The 22,613-nt window shown below is 42.7% G+C and overlaps 2 protein-coding genes across 2 annotated transcripts in view; both read right to left on the bottom strand.

Moving 5' to 3' along the window:
* Positions 1 to 5,186: 5,186 nt before the first annotated feature.
* Positions 5,187 to 10,939, bottom strand: gjb10 (gap junction protein beta 10). The gene is made up of 2 exons (XM_017476005.3): positions 10,829 to 10,939; positions 5,187 to 9,424 (listed from the first exon to the last, which is right to left on the bottom strand). The coding sequence occupies exon 2, from the start codon at positions 9,337 to 9,339 to the stop codon at positions 8,557 to 8,559; it is 783 nt and encodes a 260-aa protein (XP_017331494.1). The 5' UTR covers positions 9,340 to 9,424; positions 10,829 to 10,939; the 3' UTR covers positions 5,187 to 8,556.
* Positions 10,940 to 12,001: 1,062 nt separating this feature from the next.
* wdr43 (WD repeat domain 43) overlaps positions 12,002 to 22,613 on the bottom strand; it is a 16,152-nt gene continuing 5,540 nt past the window's right edge. Inside the window, exons 3-18 of the mRNA XM_017476000.3 lie at positions 21,606 to 21,727; positions 20,919 to 21,039; positions 20,115 to 20,233; positions 19,893 to 19,995; positions 19,748 to 19,812; positions 18,260 to 18,431; positions 16,684 to 16,770; positions 16,365 to 16,493; positions 15,868 to 16,017; positions 15,627 to 15,713; positions 15,492 to 15,523; positions 15,119 to 15,182; positions 14,915 to 15,028; positions 14,416 to 14,485; positions 14,106 to 14,164; positions 12,002 to 13,514 (exon numbers count right to left, since the gene is read on the bottom strand). Coding sequence (XP_017331489.1) covers positions 13,362 to 13,514; positions 14,106 to 14,164; positions 14,416 to 14,485; positions 14,915 to 15,028; positions 15,119 to 15,182; positions 15,492 to 15,523; positions 15,627 to 15,713; positions 15,868 to 16,017; positions 16,365 to 16,493; positions 16,684 to 16,770; positions 18,260 to 18,431; positions 19,748 to 19,812; positions 19,893 to 19,995; positions 20,115 to 20,233; positions 20,919 to 21,039; positions 21,606 to 21,727 — 1,647 coding nt within the window. The 3' untranslated portion in view covers positions 12,002 to 13,361. The remainder of the gene's footprint in view (positions 13,515 to 14,105; positions 14,165 to 14,415; positions 14,486 to 14,914; positions 15,029 to 15,118; positions 15,183 to 15,491; positions 15,524 to 15,626; positions 15,714 to 15,867; positions 16,018 to 16,364; positions 16,494 to 16,683; positions 16,771 to 18,259; positions 18,432 to 19,747; positions 19,813 to 19,892; positions 19,996 to 20,114; positions 20,234 to 20,918; positions 21,040 to 21,605; positions 21,728 to 22,613) is intronic.

The raw sequence follows: 22,613 nt of genomic DNA, 5'->3' as shown, positions 1-22,613 counted from the left end.
TAAAGGTACCAAAGCGTACCCTTGAGCATGATCCAAGTATGAATATATATAAGGCGCAGTTTAGTACCTTTTCCCCTTTCTTTCTTTCTTTCTTTTTCTTTCTTGAACGTAGCATTTAACTGTAAACGTGGCCTCTTGTCTAGGCTCTTCTTTAAAACTGGTTCTAATAGACGTGACCAGCAGTCGGACTAGATCGGGATCAGATGTGTCCTATGTTGACTTAAGGCCAAGGTGTTTCTGTAAATCTCACAGTAACACACCTGTTCTACGTGTTCTACGTGTTCTACCAAAAGAACCGTGCCCATAAACAAGCTGTGTCTCGACTCGCCCAGAACTTGCACGCGACGATGCTATCCGATATTGTGATCGTAGGGACTTCGTACGGATTCGGTTCTCTGCCTGTGAATGTACGGGCACGTTAGTTCAAGTTGCTTTAAACTTTTTCTGGGCAGGGGTGTGTCAGTGGTTAAGGTGTTGGAATACTGATTGGAAGGTCATGAGTTTAAATCACAGCACTGCCAAGCTGCCATTGTTGGGCCCGTGAGCAAGGCCCCTAACCCTCCACTTGTATAAATGAGATTAAATGTAAGTCGCTCTGTAAGTATAAGTTTAGTACCAAAGGCATCAATCCTGTACTTTTATGCAACACAAGTTTAAGACCTTCGGATTTCCCCCTTACAGTAAAAGCTATTAGGAAGCGATGATTTAAAAAGATAATAGGTGTAGTCAGAGAAATATAATAGTTCGGGTGTGTGTTTAACATAAGGAAACAAAAAAAGTGTTGGAAAAGTACGCAAACAGGAAAATCTGGAGGATTTAATTCGCTTCAGCATGACTGCACTGATAAGACTTTTTCCTCGTTTCTCGCTTTTTATTTTTTTATTTTTAGATTTTTAGATTTTAAAAACATCTTAGCACACACACACACACACATATATATATATATATATATATATATATATATATATATATATATATATATATATATATATATACAGTTGTGCCCAAAAGTTTGCGTACCCCCTGTAGAATCGGCTAAATCGTAATACTGTTAATAAAATGAGACGGATCATAATAATCCCATGTTGTTTTTTTTATTTAGTCCTGTCCTGAAGAAGCTATTTCACATTACAGATGATTACATAATAGCTGAATTTATTTAAAAAAAAAAAAAAAATTACCCCGTTCAAAAGTTTACATACCCTTGATTCTTAATACTGTGCGTCGTTACCTGGACGAGCAACAACGTACTGTTATACTGTTAACAAAATTTTGTTAACAGTATTAAGATTTCGAAGATTCTGCAAGGGGTACGCAAACTTTTGGGCACAACTGTATTATAAACTATAATTAATGTGGAATAAATATGCCTATAAATGTTAGACCTTTTAATATAACATTTATAATGTTCTCCACATCTATCTATCTGTCTGTCTGACTGCCTGACTAGCTGTCTTTCTGTCTAACTGACTATCTGTCTGTCTGACTGTCTGTCTGACTGCCTGACTATCTGTCTGTCTGTCTAACTGACTATCTGTCTGTCTGTCTGACTGTCTGTCTGACTGCCTGACTATCTGTCTGTCTGTCTAACTGACTATCTGTCTGTCTGTCTGACTGTCTGTCTGACTGCCTGACTATCTGTCTGTCTGTCTAACTGACTATCTGTCTGTCTGACTGCCTGACTAGCTGTCTGTCTGTCTGACTGACTGACTATCTGTCTGTCTGTCTGAGTGACTATCTGTCTGTTTGTCTGACTGATTATCTGTCTGTCTGTCTGTCTGACTGACTGAATGTCTGTCTGTCTGTCTGACTATCTATCTATCTATTGGTCTGTCTGACTGACTAGCTGTCTGTCTGTCTGACTGACTATCTATCTGTCTGTCTGTCTTTCTGTCTGTATGTCTGACTGACTATCTGTCTGACTGACTGACTGACTGACTGTCTGTCTGTCTGTCTGACTATCTATCTATCTGTCTGTCTGTCTGTCTGTCTATCTATCTATCTGTCTATCTATCTATCTATCTATCTAGTTCATAAATGTATACCATTTTCTTTTTACCTTTTGTGTTTGTTTCTGTATATAAATGTAAGTATGCATCTACACTTTAAACCCTCTTCAGTGCAGCACACTGAGTTGTTGAGTTGTTGAGTTGTGTATTTCTGTGTGCACTGTCTGTTCACTTTTTCAAGGATTTCCCCCCCATCAAAGGCCTCCCCTCCCTTCCTCAGGAAAACGGAGAATTTGTCGTCTCCATGAAAACACAGCCATAACCACCTCCATGCGCCGGACTGACTCACCACAAAAACCCTCTCGATCCAAACCCCACACATAAACGAGGGAACGGCAGAAATGACTCGCTCCTGGAGTTTAGTCTACACGACTGTTGTGTAATACCGTGCCATGTATGAATTTGTGCTTCTTTCTTTACTCGGAAATATTCATATCCCCATGAAAACGTCTATCCGTCTTCACGTGGTCATGCATTCGCATGGATCTGAACCTGTCAGATCCAGTACGGGAAAATATTTGATGACTTTAGGGAGTAGCAGTGCAGGCAGAGGGTGTGTCTGTGTTTGTGTAGAACCTTTGAGGAACCTGACAGAAGTTTTGGCACCCTGAACAGTACAGTTTTGGTATCTTTTTATTTCGGAGCATGCGGACCTGGTAAAGATGTTCGTTTAGGTATAACGTGACAGACCGCTGGTAACAAAGGGAGAGACAGTGACAAAGAGATGGAAGGATAAAAGGAGACCGAGAAAGTAGAACAGGAATGCGTTTAAAAACTCGATAGGCCGGTGGTTACACAAGGCGTCCCTGCTATACATGCCTACACATGCCGGTACAACAATACCTTCATCCTTTCATACCGGAGTGAAAGAGAAAGACGGATGTGGCTGAGAGGAAGAGTTTAGATTTATTTGAGTGTAAAGATAAAATTGTTATTACAGGTGTGGTTGTCATGACTACAAGGTTGTGAGGTTAAATCCCACCGTCTATGATAAGAGCTTTCTGTGGAACAGTTGAAATATGTAATGTTGATAGTGAACGTGTTGTTTACCATGGTAACGCCGTAACGGTAGTTTTTTTTGTTTTTTCTTTGGAAGGGTTTGACATGAGTGGAACGTTTCATAACCGTCACATGACCTACCAGTTCAACAAAAGCAGGGCGTTGAACATAACAGGAAATTCTGTCCTTCGGATTGAAGACCTTGAATCCATAAACCGTGTTGTGCTTTGTGATCAACTCGTCACTCTTGAGCGGCTGGTCTTATAATTTGCGTAGGTTGTACGACCTTGGGGATCAGACTCAACAGCTGAGCAGTCGAGGAACTTGTCAGAGGACTCAAAAATCCTGTGATTCAAACCCACAACCTCCTTGGTCACTAGGGCATATACACCCCTGGACTCCCTCTTATAATGAGTTGAAAATGATTTTATGGTTCAGCGATAAAACAATATAGACGAAAGAAACCGTCTTAACAAGGGCACACGTCAATGACGATTGGGTTTTCAACTGATAAATATTAAAACGGCTCCCATTTTCTGGACCTCGACTGAACTGTCGTTGAAGAGACCGCCAGATTGACGGAAAGGAGTGAAAACGAAGACTAAGGAGCATCGTAAGGACGAAGGTAATAGAACTTTTAGAATTTAGAATAGGGTGTACAATTATGTAGAGGTTGGACATTCCAGTAAGCACTGTTGGATCAAGAGTCAGGAAGTGGAAGCTTCATCGCACCACCCAAACACTGCCTAGACGAGATCCTCCCTCGAAAAGTCAAGTGCGAAAACAACGACAGGGACTGGTGATCTGGTGAAGGAACCCACAGCGAGGTCAGGAATCACTCGGGCTGAGAGTGGAGCGAAGGTGCGGCAGATAATCATTTCATGAGTTCTGCATAACTGAAGACTGTACGAGAAGGTGGATGGACAGAAACCATATGGAAGCACAAGAGTGACCCAGTGGAGATTGTGTTTTTTTTTTTGTTTTTTTTGGTGTGACCAAGATCAAGATTGGGCAAGATTAAAAGGTTTGGTGGTGCAAACCTAATGCAGGTCATACGTACGATTAAAACACGGTGGTGGCAGCATCATGCTCCGGGGATGCTTTTCTTCCTTAGAACCTGGGCTTCTTGTCAAGAATTTAGAAGGGAGAATGGATGGAGGGGGAAAAAAACATGCGGGTGTTACAAAGTATACTGCTTCGGTGTGGTGTGGGGAAAAAAAAATAAAAATACTGAAGGGAAGCTTGGGAGAAACTTCACCTTTCAGCAGGACCGTGGTCCCAAACACAAGGCCAAAGCAATGCAGCAGTGGTTAAAGACAAAAAGAGAAATGTTCTACAGTCTTCAAGTCATCTGAATCCGTTTGAAGAATGGAGTCAAGAAACGATATCCATCCAACCCGAAGAACCTGAGCAAATCTGCCAGGAAGAATGGGTGAAAATCCCAAACAGTGTGCACAGTTGGAAGGAACTGGACTAACCTCAACACACTCACAGCTGTTACTGCAGCAAGACATGGTTCTACCAAGCACCAATCTGAAAGGGTTGAATGCTTACACAAGTGTCATATTTCAGTTTTTTTTTTTTTTTTTTTTTTTTTTTTTTTAAAGATCTGCTGACAAATTTTGACGTGAAAAAATTCAGGGCATGTCGGTTTACAACAGAAATACGAACAATCTCCGCGTGCGTCATTCGTAATCCGATGAGGGTCCGATCGAACTGTAATCCAAGGGCCAAGCTCTAAAACAGTATGACTTAATAACATTGAACACTACAGTACCGCTGAATGCTTGATTCTGATTGGTCAGAAGGTGATGATTCATTTTTAAAATGTATTATTTTTTTTTATAACAGCAACTCTGACAGTAGCGCAGCTTCAAAGCCACGGGTTTATATGAACGCACTAGTTATCAATCACTTCTATAGTGACAACTAATAACGAACAGATTCAGAAGTCAGAGTTAAGAACGTTTAAGGAAGGAGTCTCCAGTGTCAGTTCTCTAGGACGGATTATATCCCGTCGTGGAGTCGGGACGAGCCGTGTTTTCTTCTTAATTGCCGACGGAAGTGAAGGACCGACCGTTTCCTCGTCCTTTCCTATAATAGCACGTTCCAAATCTTTTTATTCGTTACGTGTCGGACGGGATAGCATGTCGAGAAAACAGCACACACGGTTAATAATAAAGTAGAAAACTGGCTTTAATTGAGAAATGTTAACATTTCAGGCAGCACAGAGTAAACAAACAAACAAAAAAAAAACCCTAAAAAGGAATGCCGGGAAGACGGACGCCAAAGAGAGGAAATCCACAGTGAGGCTGGTTTACATTCGGAGGATACACGCTTACCAGCTCCAAAAAAAAAAAAAAACAACCCAAATTCTTTCCTCTCTTAACAACATCTGGAGGACTTGCTGGTCGACACAGTTCAGTTCATGCACAGATAGTTCGAGCTCTCCGATTGCTGAATTGTGTTTCCTTTTTTTTTTTTTAAAAAAAAAAACCACACACACATAAAAACCATAGCATTTTTCTAATGATCTCGAAGGCATACAATTCCCTGAGGACCTACAGCTTGTGGCGTGAGGAGCGCGGGAATATCGAACATGATTCTGCATTTAAGGTTCCTTGTAGGAATGTGAACCAAGGAACGCGAAGTATGCAATCAAAAAAAAAGAACGTATGAACAATTACACATACACAAAACAACAACAACAACATTTGTGTGTAAAATAACGTCCAGAAATAGTTGTGCAAAAAAAAAAAAAAAAAAGAAGTCAGCAGGCTTGGCAGTAAGATACTTGTTTACATCCTCGACCTGACATCGGTTGCGATTATAAACAGATCGTAAACAGTTCAAGAATATATACGTGTGAAAAAATAAGTACACCCTATGGGAATTGTTGGCTTTTTTTTTTTTTTTTTTTTTTTTTTTACATATTTGGAGAAGCAGACATTTGATCCTCTTTGAAACAGTGCCTAGTAATAAAGGTGATACACTCTGTCAAATGACACATAAAATCGACATTTTGCAGTAGTTTTCACAATTTTAATGAGGAACCCCCCCCCCCCCAAAAAAAAAACAGATCAGTCCCATGGAAAAAAAGTAAGTACACCCCTTCATTTCTCACACCTTCAAATCCATAAAATCAGAATCAGGTGTTGAAGATTGTGCTCCGGTGATTAGAACCTGCTTAGGGAGTGCAGGTGGAACCGGTCTTATTTATACCCCTCTCATATCTAGGGTCTGGTCTTCCCTTTGTTATTGAGGGGTGTGGTGTCATCATGCCAAGGTCTAAAGAGTTCTTCAGAACTCTTTAGAGGCCTTCAGATAAAAAAAGGTCTTGGATGCCTACGAGTCTGGCGAGGGATTTAAAAAGATCTCCAAATTATTTGAAATACATCGTTGCACTGTACGGAAAATCATTTCGATGAACGACTGCCCATTCGTCCAGGACTGGACGTCCGAATTTCTTCACAGGATGTGCTAGTAAGTCTCGCAACTGTTGGTGTCAAAGTGGACGCTTCTACAATCAGGAAGAGATTGCGCAGATTTGACCTGCATGTGAGGCGTACCAGGAAAAAGCCTTTATAAGACTACAGTTTGCCGATGAGCGTATAGGTAAAGACCGGGCCTTTTGGAATAACGTGCTCTGGACAGACGAATCAAAGATAGAGTTGTTTGGTCACAGTAACAGCAGAAATGTTTGGCTTTTCAGGGGAAGCACCTCATACCAACTGTGAAGCACGGTGGTGGAAATGTTATGGTTTGGGGTTGCTTCGCTGCCTCGGGGACTGGACAGCTTACATTCATTGATTCAACTATGAATTCTGCATCATATCAAAGAGTGCTCGAAGGTAACGTGAGGCCGCCTGTCCGAAAGCTGAAGATGAACCGAAAGTGGACTTTTGAACAGGATAATGATCCTAAGCACACGAGCAAACCCATTTGAATCCCATTGAAATGAACCCCATTGAAATGTCGTGAGGGGGTTTGAAACGGGGCAGAGCATGCAAGAAAACCCTCAAACACCTTGCAACTGAAAGAATAGTGCATGGAAGAGCGGTCAGAAACCCCAGCAAGCCCTGGTGGAGAATTATACAAAAACACCCGCGAGACGTGATTTCTGCTAAAGCGGGCGATACTCGCTTCTGAAGCCAAGGCTGTACTTACTTGTTTCCGCAGAAGAAGATCACATCTATTGATATTTCTGCTGGATAAATAATTGATAGCGCTAATTTCCCTTGTGGTTTTGTTCAGGTATATCAACTTTATTAATAAGCGCTAGAAGAAAAAAAAAAAAAGCCGACAATGTCCGTGGGGTGTACTTATTTTTTCACAGGAGTGTGTATATATATATTTAAAAAAAAACCCAAAACAATGCATGGATATTTCACAAGCTGGTGTGGGGTTGTGCTTGTTCTCAGAGGAATGCTGTGAGACACATTTTGAAACTAAACAAAGCACCATTCAAGCTTAGCGACTAACGCAAACCTCAAGCAGCCTCTGTGGACCAAAGGCTTCTGGTTTCCTCCAAAGACAAACCAGATTCGGACGTAATGGTACAGATGAGTCATCGAGCTTCTTTGGTTACAACGGGATTCTAGTTGATATGTCCTGCCAAAAAATGACGAGCTCCCGGGACCCGTTCTTTGCGTGTGACGGACACGAAATGATGAGCAGATGTGTACAGCGTATACCCTTTTATCACTCCCATGGACGCCCCCGAATAAGGAACGTTTTGAGATTTTACGCACGTTTAAGATACATTTGTCCGAGAGAAAGTTTCACGTCGTGAGTGCTCCTCCGTACACGCTACCTGCCTCTTTATTCCTCATTTGTTGTGAGAAATGAGAGCTAGCATTCAGTACCTCGAACCTTCGCTTTTAAACATACTGCTGATTTTTCTCTCTCTCTCTCTTTTTTTTTTTTAAATACTTTTAAAAAAAATTTTTATTCGCAACTTAAATATCTGAGCAACTACGGCACCGCGTGAAAAAAAAAACGCAACGCGATACCGACTGATAAAAACGGGAAAAATCAGGACAGACTCTTCCTCGCTTTAGGGTGTGAGACGATCGTCTTTCGGTATTTACACACTTTTCTTTTCTTTCCCGAGTCGAGAATGAGACACTGGCGGCTTCGGGTTTAAACAGAGGGCCTCGCCTGCTTTTCATCCTGGTTGAAGTTGATTCAAAGCCCCAAAAGCTTCGGAACGTTCCCGAAAGGCGAAAGGCTTGAACGTGTAGATGCATGTTAAAAATGTGCGTAACAGAGCTACACCCCATTCCGAGTGACTGAGCGGTATGAGGAAGAAACGGTCGGCAAACTGCCACAAGATACGGTCAAATTTATGTTCAAATCTCTGTGTGTCCATCTAGATCGCTCTTTGAAATAAACCTCCTTAAGATTAAACCAATTCTCAGTCTCAGTCTCACTACTGGATTGCGAAACCCATTTGGTAAAACACCGTGAGTTACTGGTCACCATCATCCTGTGTGTTGAGTTTGTGTCAAGTCCGTCTCAGGTTCCTTTCCGGTTCCTCTCCAGTTCCTCATTGTGCTAGCGAGACCGCGTATGACGGCACTTTTCCCCTCTGCTGATTGCCATCCAGCAGTAAATTTGGGTTCTTGGTGCTGTGAATGGAGGTGGCACGAGCCACCTGCCTGGAACCCTTGAACTTCTGGATGCGCTCGTGGCATCGCTTGCCCACCAGGTAGAGGATCTCGCAGAGCGAGAGCAGGATGCACACCACACTGGTGACCACCATGAAGAGTGTAAAGAGCCTCTTCTCGGTGGGCCTGGAGATAAAGCAGTCCACAACGTTGGGGCACGGCGTCTCCGAACACTTAATCAGCGTCGGGAAGTCGTAGCCCTCGTACAGATAGTACACCAGGAAGACAAAGGAACCGTCTACACCCATTTTGAAGACCAGCGAGAGCACGTAGGTCCACCAGAGTCCGCCACGCTTCTTGCCTGTATTCTGATAAAGCCGGCTACAAGCTTTGCCGTTCTTGGCACGGTGTTTGCGCTCGCGTTCCTCGCGGTACGCGACGTGCAGCACCACCAGCAGTGACGGACACGTCACGAAGATCAGCTGCAGAGCCCACAGGCGAATGTGTGAGATGGGGAAGTAGTGGTCGTAGCATACGTTGTGGCAACCCGGCTGTGCCGTGTTACACGTGAAATCCTTCTGGTCATCACCCCACACCTTCTCTGCAGCCACCACGAACACCATGATGCGGAACAAAAAGACCACGGAGAGCCAGATGCGCCCAAATGCTGTCGAATATTTGTTGACGCCGCTTAGAAGACCCTGGAGGAATGCCCAGTTCATGGCGCCGAGTGGTCCTCGGAGTTCCTGAGAGAGAACGCTGGGCGAAGGAGTGGATCTCCAGAAAACACAGAAGGCTACTAAGCACCTGCAAAGGGAACAAAGGATCGAGACAAAGGTTGGGAATTATAAACACGTCACTGAGACATCACAGAAGACATATGGTAGGACACGGAAACCCATTGTCCACCAATAAAACGCTCATGGGGCAGGTTCTCAAACTGCTCTGCATGTTTTCCAAGGTTCTTGGCTAAAAAAAAAATCATTTCTACATTACCGACGTTAACACTAACGCTACCGTGCATCCGGAAAGTATTCACAGCGCTTCACTTTTCCCACATTTTGTTCTGTTACAGCCTTATTCCAAAATGGATTCGATTCATTATTTTCCTCAAAATTCTACAAACAATACCCCATAATGACAACGTGATAGAAGTTTGTTTGACATCTTTGCAAATTCATTAAAAATAAAAAAATAAAATAAAAAAAAGCACTGTATAATATAATATGGTTATAACGGTACGTCTCTCAAACCAGTGGAAGCAGAAGCAGATTCTTAGCAAGCTTTGCGGGATCTATGAAGCCACCAGGACCGTGTTAGTGGAAAAAGGGTTCAAAATAAACACGTCTACTCAGTGAATTGCACTTACGCTCATTGAGACTTGAGGTATGCATCCAGAAGCAGAAAAGCAGGGAAAGATAGAGATTTATAAGGAATACTAAAATGGAATATATATATATATATATATATATATATATATATATATATATATATATATATAGAGAGAGAGAGAGAGAGAGAGAGAGAGAGAGAGAGAGAGCAATCGTGAGTGAAGATCTGCTGCTTTAAGAGAACTGGCAAGCCCAAAGACACACATTTGAGACTTGCAAATATGAGAAAATGTGCTGCTGGAAGGAAAGAGAGACGGTGAGCGCCGTATAAACAGGAATATTCCCCAAACCTGTTACAATAAACACTACACATATGAATCATAATTAAAAAAAAGATGTGTTTTGCATTCTATTAAAAGCTGATGATTGTATATAAAACAGGTACAAACATCTGGGGACTGTCTGAAATGGATGGATTAGGATGATCAAAACACAACACAATAAGACGCTCATGGATTGTGTATATTGTGCATAGTTTGCCTAAAGTGTCACAGTTGTTGATAATGTCTGAAATGATATATTGTACAAGCCCTACACTTTAAGATACATGTGTTACAATTGTAAATAAATAACATAACATAGTAAAAACATTTTAAGCACAGCACATATTCATAATAAATGAAAAAATATTACTAATTATTTAAAAAAAAGAGAAAATATCACAATCCATGTGTTCTTTGACAGAATGAGAGCGAATCATAACTGTATATAACTATATAAATGTTATTTTGCTGAAATGATATATACACACACACACACACACACACATCCTGTTTATTAATATGTTTAAGAGATGAGATCTGAATAGGAAAATACTTACAAATCAAAGAAGAAAACTTAAAAGCTCGTAGAAACAACTTCGTCCTCAGCCCAACTAATGCAACAAGCCATTACTAACTCTCTGGCTCAATCAGAAACCTTGGAATGATGAGCCTAGGAGTCAATCGCAAAAGAGTCGACTCTCCGATTCCTGGAGCGAGTCGATTCTATACTGCAAAAAAAAAAAAAAAAAAGTAAAAAAAAAAAAAAAATCAGCAGTTAAACTTTCGCACTAAGGCATAACAAATATGGGATCTAAAGTTTATTAAATGTTTAGAGTAAGCTATTTGAATGAAAAAAATGACCGTGAAAAGTGTAATCGTCTTAATCGATTCCTTGGTTGGAATCCGAATCGGAGTCGACTCAACAGTAGAATCAAACAGTCCTACGCTGATCCGAGATCAGTCAGCACGATGCCTGGAGATCTCACGGTGTTATCGCGAGAGTTTGGAGATGACGACACTAGTCTCGTAGCATCTGACCAATCACGGAAGCGCACGCGCTGGAGCGCCATTTAAGAACGTTTTCCTCAACATTTACCTCAGGCGAAAATCTGATGAGATTTTTATGACTTTTCCAGATTATTATTAATATTTTGAATTTGAATAATCACAGATACAAAAGAAAACAAATATACATACTAAAGTCAAACAGGAGCCCTGTTTTGTTGCGTCTGTGCACATAAATATACATAAGGTCATAATATTCGACTTTTACTTCCTTTTATCATAAAGGTCTTTACAGTCAAAAACAGAAATCTATATAAAACATTATCTGTAAATAATATAACATTTAAAGGGTAGTTTCATTTCTAATAACGTGCATTTCAATGTGCAACATCCAATGTTAAGAAAATATAAATTAAAACTTACCTGGCACATTTTTGTCCATTTCTTTCTTTCTTTGCTTTATTTTCTTGGAAAACTCTTTCAACATTAATTCCACCTTATAGTTATGCATATTGTACATTACACTGTAAATACATTGTGATTAGTCAACCATGTGCATTGTGCAGATGTAGTTTCAATTTATTAACAAATCAGTTGTTAATAAGTGAAAGGGTTGCGCTATAGAGGACCACACCAAATCTTTCTTAAACGCTTGAACGAAAAAGTCAAAGCTTTCGAGCACGACTTCGATTCAAATGAATCAAGTAAAACCACAAACGAAAGAGTTCTGAGAACAAAAAGGAATTTATTTCATTTCAACTGTACAACAGTTGTCCATATATACTGCTTGCACTGAAAAAAGGTTACAGCTGACAAATTGGGTTATTTATTTTTTCCCCCCTCTCTCTGAGCAACCAAGTTTTCTGAACACGGGTCGCAGAGACTTTTATTATTCACCGAATTGAGCAACATTCACTTCGACCTCCACTCTCAAACCGTCATTAGAGGAAGTGGACACAATTAAACAACACTTCAGGGCTGATGGAGACAAATGGGGGGGGGGGGGGTGGTGAAAAAAACAAAACAAAAACAAAACATTAAAATAAAGAAATGAGGAGTGGTTTTGGGAAACAAAGGCTATATTCATGGACAGAACTTGAAAAAGCTGGGGGATGGGGTCAGTCAGTCTGTGCTGCAACATTACGCACTTAAAAATGAAAAATGCAGCGAGACAGAAGGTCACAGTAGCAGAAGTTTCTGGGGTGGAAGTTTGCGATTAAACCCAATTTAGCTCAAATGTATTTGCTCGGGAACAGAATCGAACATCCTGCTTTGTCCCATTCTTGATCAAACTTGATTTACGGATAGACAATCCCTAAGCAAACCACCAAAATTTCCCCTAAAGAAAAGAACAAAATAATAAACTCCCTGTAAGATAGGGACACATCAGTCTGATAACAGATTTGACGTCATTTCCAATTTCCAGGTTCGTATTTTATGCCTAAACGTGACACACTGGACACATTGTCCTCGTCACTTCGTGAAGTTTTGGGTTTTTTTTGTGCAACTCAGCAGCAGAAGCTCACAGGAAAGTCAAGGATTTCAGCGTGGTATCAGCATTGCTATTCACTCTGATATTTGTATCGTAGCAAAAAAAGGAGGAACGTGAAAAGTACATTCCTCATCTTGGTACGTATTTTTACAAATGCAACTTTAAAACTGTGAGATTCTGTATAATGGTTTGTATAATTAAGCAATACACCAGCAAAGCCTGGACCATAAATCCTAAAGTTGTGGTACACTGCTACCACATGACCATAAGAACAACAAAAACAAAACAGAAGGATGAATAAATGAGCCACTCTGGGGTCAAGGGTCAAAGGAAGAGCGAGTAAAATAGCTGCGGGGCGAACATTCCTGCCGCGTTCACACTTCCGAGTCCGTGAATGTCGCCGCCCTGGTGGCCGTCCTTGGACTCGACCGCTTTCAGTCCATGACACGTAGGAACTCTATAAAACCGGCCTTTTGTGGGTTTTTTTTTTTGTTTTTGTTTTTACAATAAAATGAAAACATGGAAAAAAAATAAAAATAAACGTATAATATATAAACTTTCCAAGCAATTTTTTTTTTATTCCGTTGATCGTTTCATTCCTCTTCGCTCTCAGCGTCCAAGTCTGAATCGCCGTTTGCTTTGGACTCGTCCTTCCCGCCTTCGTCGCTCTCGTCCGCATGGTTTTCTTTGTCCTCCGCTACGTCCATCCCTTCCTCCTTGTCGTCCTCCTCTTCCTCCTCCCAGCTCTGTTACAGGAAGCGCACAGACATGTTACCGGGTGCCACAAGCAGACGTTTACACTTGAAATGGTTTCAGTCATTCGAGGCAGATCAAACTCGCTCTCAAACGGTAGCAGTGAAAATATAAAAACTCGACAGGAGTGTTTAGCTCGCTGCTTTCGTCCACTCTTTTTAGACCTGACGCGAGCATGAACACAGCGTCTAGCTCCGCCCACTTCACTATCTGAGAAGTTTGTTCCCTAATATCCACATCAGTTTGTCATCTAAACATCCATTTTCTTTTATAAAACCCCAGTAACACGAGCGGAACCGAGACGCAATTCTAAAACCATTTTCTCAAAACAGAATGGTCTATTCTGTGCTTAGCAGTATCCGCCAGAATTATTGGCACCCTTCCTAATAATAATAATAATAATAATAATGAGCAAAAATAGCTGAATAAAATAAAGCACACAAGTCAAATTTTCAACTTAAACAACAAGAGAAACATCTTTCTTCTACACAAAGGATGCCAATAGTTATGAAAGGGCACGGTATATATCGGCACAGCCAAGCGAGATCGCATGTGCACGGAAGGGCTTGAATCAATGGACTTACATCGGAGTCTTCTTCAGGGCGTCCCTCGTCTCCAGAGTCTGCTTCTTCGTCTGAGGACTCTGCGAAAAGTTTCACAAGCGTGAAATATTAGGCTTGGTTCCCAAATGAAGCACTCGAAATTAATTCTTAATGCTCTGAATTCTTTAACCGCAAACGTGGCTCAAATCAGCGGGTTAAATAAAGCACGTTCATGAATTAGAAAGAAACAATACGGGCAGGCGGCGGCCCAAATCGGCGTAAATCAAACTGACTTAAACGCTCTTTTATACAGCTTTAATGAATAACATTTTAAAGAGGCACAGTGACTGACCTTCCTCGTACACCAGATTGGCGGTGCGGCTCAGCTCGGTTACTGTGTTGGAACAGTTGCTTGTCGCCACCTAGTGGAAGAAAAAGTTATGGGAAGGATTTCGACTTTGAGTAGAATTAACCCCACTCAAATATATTTCACAACACACACTTTATAAGTTTGGGGAAAACATGTCGGAATGTTGCTGGGAATACGGGGAAACCCCTCCCCCAAAACACGACGGCCGAAATCGAGGGCTTCGTCTCTACGCTAAGAAAACATGGGCATATTTGACCGGAATGAAACGGAAACGTATTAGGACATCAGGTTAATAAATGTAAAGGTAGACACGCGAAAGAGAAACGTCAGTTACCTCCGTTCAGGAAAAACTAGTTTTCAGAACTAACATTAAAAAAACAGAAAATAGCAGGAAATGACCACGTGAAGGATTTCCCTTCTAACTAAACTTTACGACGTCCTGGACCTCATCGCAGACGCGTGTGAAAGCATGGAGACGTACCTGCATCATGAGCAGGTAGAGTTTGCCGTGGAGTCTCATCAGCTGCTGGTACAGCTTCACCCGGCTCTCGATCATGTGGTAGAGCGGCCCCAGCTGAGACACCATGTCCGGGAGCTGAAAATAAAACGTTTAGTGGAAAAATAAGCAGACGAGACGTCTCGCACGCCAACACACACACACAGACAAGCAGAGGCGCACGCTTACCGATGACAAGTACGCCGTGTGCTGCGTCAGCACGGCCTTCAGCCACTGCATGATCAGAATCGCCCTGTAAAATAAAATCGATTCACATTTCTTTACGGGAAACGACAATGACGACAGTCTAGCAGTGTGCATTGTTAACACAATATTCATTATTTACATTTCCTTTCATTTTGTACATAACTCTGGAAACAGAACCTTTTAAAACTAAGACAAATAGGAAGTCAAACATCATACGATTGACACGCAGCACAAGCGCTTATTACTTATTATTATTATTATTAACGATATTCACTTTAATAATGAACAGCTCGGCCAACCAGTGAAAGAATGAACTCTAACGAAGCACATCTGACTGAAAACGGTGTTTACTTACGTGAACGGGTTTCCATGCAGCCTTCTCGTCAGCTACAACACAAACGCAGAAATGTTATTTATGGGGGGGAAAAAAAACAACAAACAAAAATAAAAACCAAAAGGGAAAGTGTGTCTTGAGTACTTGAGCACTCACTTCCTCCACGAGAGGCAGGACAGCCGAAAGAGGCAACCGCGCCACCGTGTTCTTAATCATGGCTTCCTTCCTCGATTGAAAGATTTTCTGAGAACAGACATTTAAAAAAAATAAATAAATAAAATAAATTTTAAAATAAAAGGATGAGAGACGCGACCACACTGAAATTTCACTTTTTTTTATTTTTGAAGCACGCTGAATGTCTGTGATGTGATGGATTTATAAACGGACGGCGACTCACGTTGAGGATCTTCTCGTCTTTGCTCTCGAGGCCCTGAACGAGCAGCACGGCGAAGCCGTCCGTCTGGAGCGAATCCGAAGCGCCTTTACTCTGTCCTTTACCACGTGACGCGCCCAGCTCGATCTGCTCCAACCGCTCCTCTATCGACATCTACGCAGAGTCCATCAACGGTCAATTCCGCCCCTGAACAACTTCCTTACCCTCCAAGTGTACTCTTAATATTCTCTTCAGGTGACATTATACACAATAAATAATAATAATAATAATAATAATAATAATAATAATGAAAAAACTAAAAACATGATCCTTAATTATTTTTAATAAATATATATTTTTTAAATGATAAAATTACACACCTTTTTAAAACACATCATCGGAATAATCTGGTGGTTTTAAATGTCATTTCTAGTAAGAGATGCAAATTTATTCGGATTTTAAAACACGACTTCAGGTTGCAAAAGCACGAGCCCGAGTTCATGTACGTTTCTCACACGCACCTCCGTAGGAACGGTTCCTTTCTTCCTCTTTTCTGATTGGCTGGGAGTGGCTTTGATTGGCGCTTGATGCCCAGGAAGTCCCGGTATTAAAACTTTGCTCTTCTTTTCGTTCACGATGGGCGTCTTCACCTGGAAACGGAGATTGGGGGTGGGGATATAGCAAGACGTTTCAAAGCCTGTGAGTGTTATTCAAATACAGGATGATGCAAAGCATTAAAATTTTTTTTAAAAAAATCAAATATAAAAAAAAAAAAAAAAAATCACACTTTGGCTAAGTACTCCCCCCAAAAAAAAAACAAAACGTGAAAACTTTTCTTACCTTTGTGACGGCAGCGTCGACTGAAAGCGACAGCATCGTGTGCACGTCTCGGATCAGACACACGTGCCTCTCTGACGTGTTGATGGACTGCAAAACACACACACACACACAGAGTTATCATACACGTCAATCTGCCAGTTCCCGTAACACCCAACAGCGTGTAGCTCGCAATAATGACAACGTGAAGAGTTTGTTTGAAATCTTTGCAAATCTATTCAAAATAAAAAAACAAAAAAAGCACATGTACATAAGTATTCACAGCCTTTGCCATGACACTCAAAATTGAGCTCAGGTGCGTCCTGTTTCCACTGATCATCCCTGAGATGTTTCTACAACTTGACTGGAATCCACCTGTGGTAAATTCAGTTGATTGGACATGATTTGGAAAGGCACACAGCTGTCTATATAAGGTCTCAGAGTTAACTCTGCATGTCAGAGCACAAACCAAGCCATGAAGACCAAGGAGCTGTCTGTAGACCTCCGAGACAGGATTGTATCGAGGCACGGATCTGGGGAAGGGTACAGAAACATTTCTGCAGCATTGAAGGCAATGAGCACAGTGGCCTCCATCATCCGTAAATGGAAGAACCAGCAGGACTCTTCCTAGAGCTGGCCGCCCGGCCAAACTGAGCGATCGGGGGTGAAGGGCCTTAGTCAGGGAGGTGACCAAAAACCCGATGGTCACTCGGACAGAGCTCCAGCGTGTCTCTGTGGGGAGAGGAGAACCTTCCAGAAGAACAACCATCTCTGCAGAACTCCATCAATCAGGCCTGAATGGTAGAGTAGCCAGATGGAAGCCACTCCTCAGTAAAAGGCACATGACAGCCCGCCTGGAGTTTGCCAAAAGGCACCTGAAGGACTCTCAGATCAAAGATTGAATAAAGATTGAACTCTTTGGCCTGAATGGCAAGCGTGATGTCTGGAGGAAACCAGGCACCACTCATCACATGGCCAATACCATCCCTACAGTGAAGCATGGTGGTGGCAGCATCATGCTGTGGGGATGTTTTTCAGCGGCAGGAACTGGGAGACTAGTCAGGATCGAGGGGAAGATGAATGCAGCAATGTACAGAGACATCCTTGATGAAAACCTGCTCCAGAGCGCTCTGGACCTCAGACCCGGGTGAAGGTTCATCTTCCAACAGGAAAACCACCCTAAGCACACAGCCAAGATAACGAAGGAGGGGCTACAGGACAACTCTGTGAACGTCCTGGAGTGGCCCAGCCAGAGCCCAGACTTGAACCCGATTAAACGTCTCTAGAGAGATCTGAAAATGGCTGTGCACCGACGCTCCCCGTCCAACCTGATGGAGCTTGAGAGGTCCTGCAAAGAAGAATGGGAGAAACTGCCCAAAAATAGGTGTGCCAAGCTTAAAGCATCATACTCAAAAAGACCCGAGGCTGTAATTGGTGCCAAAGGTGCTGCAGCAAAGTGTTGAGCAAAGGCTGTGAATAATTATGTTCGTGTCTTATGTCTTCATATCGCGGTGACGTCAGGCGAGTTTACGTCAGAGAACCCGGGCAAGGTGGATGTAGTCAGACTTGCAGTTCAGAGTACGGCGGATTAGGTGCGTACCGTTTTCTCCATGACGGGTTGTAGGTGGCTTCCGTACGCCAGCATGACGCTCTGTCTGTCTGAACACAGAGCGGCAGCCAGCAGGGAGACGGGCATCGGGGTGGTACCTTCACCAGAGCTGCTGCTCGACACCTGCACCGAACACACTGGGGACAGGGGCTTCTTACACGGCCTGCGGGGGACAACAACCAGAGCGAGACCGGTTTAATCGCAAGAATTAAAAGGTATACTAGAGGTCGACCCATAGTGTATTTTACCGATAACCCAAGTACGTACCTCCCGATAACCGATTAAAACAACTGACCGTTTTTAACATGATGCACAAAGTGAAGTATCGCTGAACTTTATTACAAAAATAAACAGTACTGACGGTATGATAAATTTGTCCCGTATTTTTAAAATGAAATAAATACGCAAATATTAAAATATATGGACTGTTGTTAAATATTAAGCTAAATAAAACATACATCCAATCGGAACTAAAAAGTAACGCTCCGAATAACGAATAAAATCAGACGTCCAAAATGAATAAAAAAAACACTTCAAATAACACGAAGAAAAAAAAAATAGTGATGGTTTATATTTAGCCTCTAGAGGCCGCTCTCGCGCTGTATAACGACAGCGGACCGTTTTCAGCAGTGAACACGACCGGGAAAAACTATCGGCGTGGATTTTTTGCCGATAACCGATAGCTCCAGCGATCGGTTTTCGGTGCCGATTAACCGGCAACACAGATCCATCGGTCGACCGCTAATGTTTTCGTGGGCCGGTTCTCTCTTTTATTATTTTTTTTTTTTTTTTGCCTGGAGCACAAAAAACACATTACACACGTTAAACTAAACCAACAGCACAGAAAACAAGTTTCTTAATCGCTCAAACATAACTAAACGACTTTGTCGTCCGGTTTTTTCCTTTAACGTTGTCGGAAAAGACGGAGGAGCTAGTCATAAACCACGCAAAATTACACGTGGTCCGCTGCAGCAAAAATTCTCAGAGTCCCAGGATGTTGATGCCAGGAAAATAAATAAATAATAGAGTTTATTACCGAAGCGACCGAGCCGAGACGTCTGCAGAGCATCTGACGGACTCCATCTTGATACATTCTTTTATAAACGTTCAAAACTTAAGACACTCTGTTGCTCATCTCTCGGCTATGTGATAAGAGTATAAATGAAGTCTTTTAACACACACACACACGTCCTTGAACGCTGGTGCTTGTTCTCTAACGAGCACCTTGCAGCACAGATGGCCTTCAGTCCTATGAGTACACGCCCACTCTTTTTTTTCCTAACTTCTGCAGTGGGAACAATAAAACACTCCAGTCTTAGCAATAATAGCGGACACACGCTAAAGAATAAAAAAATACCACGCTGGCAACGTAAATCGTTAACGTTTTTGCTGTCCGGTTTATTTACTTCGTCACCTTTAACGTCGTCGACGAGACAGAGGAACTGGTCGTGAGCTTACACGCACTGGTTACACACTCACCCGTTGAGAAAGTGCTCGAAGAGATGCAGCTGCCCGTCCTTACACACCACCGCTAACCGCACCGCCTGGGGGGAAAAATAAAATCGGGTTTCAAACGTTTAGTGCCGTCGAAGAGAACGAAACCCAGAGCGTTCCGGGTTCTCACCTCGTCTTTCCTGTTGGAGATCTGCAGGTCGATGTGTTGGGGTTCGTCCGTCAGCGTGAACGATACCACAGAGTTCTTGTCTTTGCCGTCAGAGCGTACCTGCCTGTCAAACCCAAACGTTTCATTTTAGATTGAACCGTTACCACCGAGACGCGTTATTTTAGCATCGTACGCAGCGAATAATGCGTTCAAAGGGAAGAAAAAAAAAAAGTCTCGGCGTACCACACACTGAGCAGTCTGTCGTGAGCCGCCCCGGACAGGAAGTAGAGGCCGTCGCTGTCCGGAGGTCGGGTCGTGGCGAAGCACAGGGTCGTTACCGTGGTCGAGTGACCTGTGAACTTCTGTAAGGGTCAGACGGTAAGAAACGTAAAAGTCAGGTTTATTAAAATGACAGTTATATCAGCTTCGAGTGAAGTACAAGAGCTCGTATAAAGCGCACCACGTTTCATTTAAACTCTCTAAGGATCCCTAAAGGTTAATAAAAAAAAACTGAAAAGAAAAATCGTGTTCGCTTTGCACACGGCGTAAACTCCTCGGCCCTGGAGACTTTCCCGTGTCGGAAAACTTCAAAGTTACAGCTGTACGTCTGACTGCGAAAGCGCCGACACTGGAGACTCCTTCCTCACGCAAAAAAAAAAAAAAAAAAAAAGTAATAAAATAAAATTACAAATCAACGAGCGCCCTTTGAAAATCGTTACCCCGACGAACCCGTCGTTACCATGGAAACGACAGCGAGCGCGTCGACGTTTGCGATTCGCAGAAAACTCGAATCGACGCCCTCTGACCGATCGGCATCCGGAATTCAGTGTCGCGGAGGTGTGACGAAACAAAAACGTGCGAGTCCTCCATCCTACGTTAACTCCAGACAGGAAAAGCAGCCTAGATTTCCATCTCAGTTTGCGAATAATACACTTAATAGCAGTGACGAGCGTTCTCAAGTGTACACTGTAATGCAGAGAGAGAGAGAGAGAGAGAGAGAGAGAGAGAGAGAGAGAGAGAGAGAGAGAGAGAGAGAGACACACTCACCCTGTACACCTCCTTGGTCTCCAGGTCCCACATTTTGATGGTCATTCCGGCGGAGAGCAGGAGTTTCCCGTCAGGACTCACACACAGACTCGTTACCGCCGCTCTGTCCGCTTTCCATTTACTTCACGGAAATAAATAAATATACAATAAAACACACACACACACACACACACACACACACACACACACACACACAGGTTCACACATCAGAATCAATATTCACTGATCTAATCCATTGATTTTTTCCATTCTTTCAACGTTTCACTGATTAGCGAACGACACGCGGCGCGTTTGAACAGCGTGTAGTCAGGTTTAACGTCGTGGAACGTCCGAGAGAGAAGTCAGTTCCTGTTCTCGCTTACTTCACAGCAACAACCCCACACCTTCACCTCCTTTTCTCCCTCCCTCTCTCAAAAAACCCCAAAAGACAAAAACCACCCGTCGTCCGAATATGACTGCTGACAAAATAAATGAAATAATGCTCTACTGTTAAACGTTACGTTCGGGTAACGCGCGCCGTGAGTCGCGTCGGTGTAAATTTACACACCGCAAACGAACATCGAATTTACGGTAAATGAATATCGGCCCCGAATATTTCACATAAAAAAAACAAACAGAAAAAAAAGTTTAACAACGCGTACAAATATTACGCGTTTTTATTTTATATCAGTATCAGCTGCCCCTCACCAGAGCGTTTTTCCCGTCTTCAGGTCCCACTCGGCGATGTGTGTATCGTCTGAGCCGCTGTACAGGACAGATTCTTTAGGGTGCCACTGGACGCTGTTCACACTTCCGTTATGCACTCCGTCCTGAGAGAGAGACACAGAGTGAGAATGAGAGAGAGACAGACACAGTGAGAGAGGGAGACAGTGAGAATGAGAGAGAGAGACAGAGAAAGAATGAGAGAGAGAGAGACACAGTGAGAGAGGGAGACAGAGAAAATATGAGAGAGAGAATGAGAGAGAGACAGACAGACACAGTGAGAGAGAGAGAGACAGACACAGTGAGAGAGAGAGAGACAGACAGAGTGAGAGAGAGAGACAGACAGAGTGAGAGAGAGAGACAGACAGAGTGAGAGAGAGACAGACACAGTGAGAGAGAGACAGACAGAGTGAGAGAGAGACAGACAGAGTGAGAGAGAGACAGACAGAGTGAGAGAGAGACACAGAGAGAGACACAGACAGTGAGAGAGAGAGACACAGACACAGTGAGAGAGAGACACAGACACAGTGAGAGAGAGACACAGACACAGTGAGAGAGAGACACAGACACAGTGAGAGAGAGACACAGACACAGTGAGAGAGAGACACAGACACAGTGAGAGAGAGAGACACAGACACAGTGAGAGAGAGAGACACAGACACAGTGAGAGAGAGAGACACAGACACAGTGAGAGAGAGAGACACAGAGTGAGAGAGAGACACAGAGTGAGAGAGAGACACAGACACAGAGTGAGAGAGACACAGACACAGAGTGAGAGAGAGAGAGACAGACACAGTGAGAGAGAGAGAGACAGACACAGTGAGAGAGAGAGAGACAGACACAGTGAGAGAGAGAGAGACAGACACAGTGAGAGAGAGAGAGACAGACACAGTGAGAGAGAGAGAGACAGACACAGTGAGAGAGAGAGACAGACACAGTGAGAGAGAGAGACAGACACAGTGAGAGAGAGAGACAGACACAGTGAGAGAGAGA

Source organism: Ictalurus punctatus, chromosome 9 (assembly GCF_001660625.3).
Source record: "Ictalurus punctatus breed USDA103 chromosome 9, Coco_2.0, whole genome shotgun sequence".
Taxonomy (NCBI): Eukaryota; Metazoa; Chordata; class Actinopteri; order Siluriformes; family Ictaluridae; genus Ictalurus; species Ictalurus punctatus.
The sequence above is the reverse complement of the archived record's forward strand: the minus strand, read 5'-3'. Positions and strand labels throughout refer to the sequence as shown.

Bases quoted from the DNA above. Each gene is read 5' to 3' on its own strand.
- gjb10 (XM_017476005.3), bottom strand. From the start codon at position 9,339: ATGAACTGGGCATTCCTCCAGGGTCTTCTAAGCGGCGTCAACAAATAT.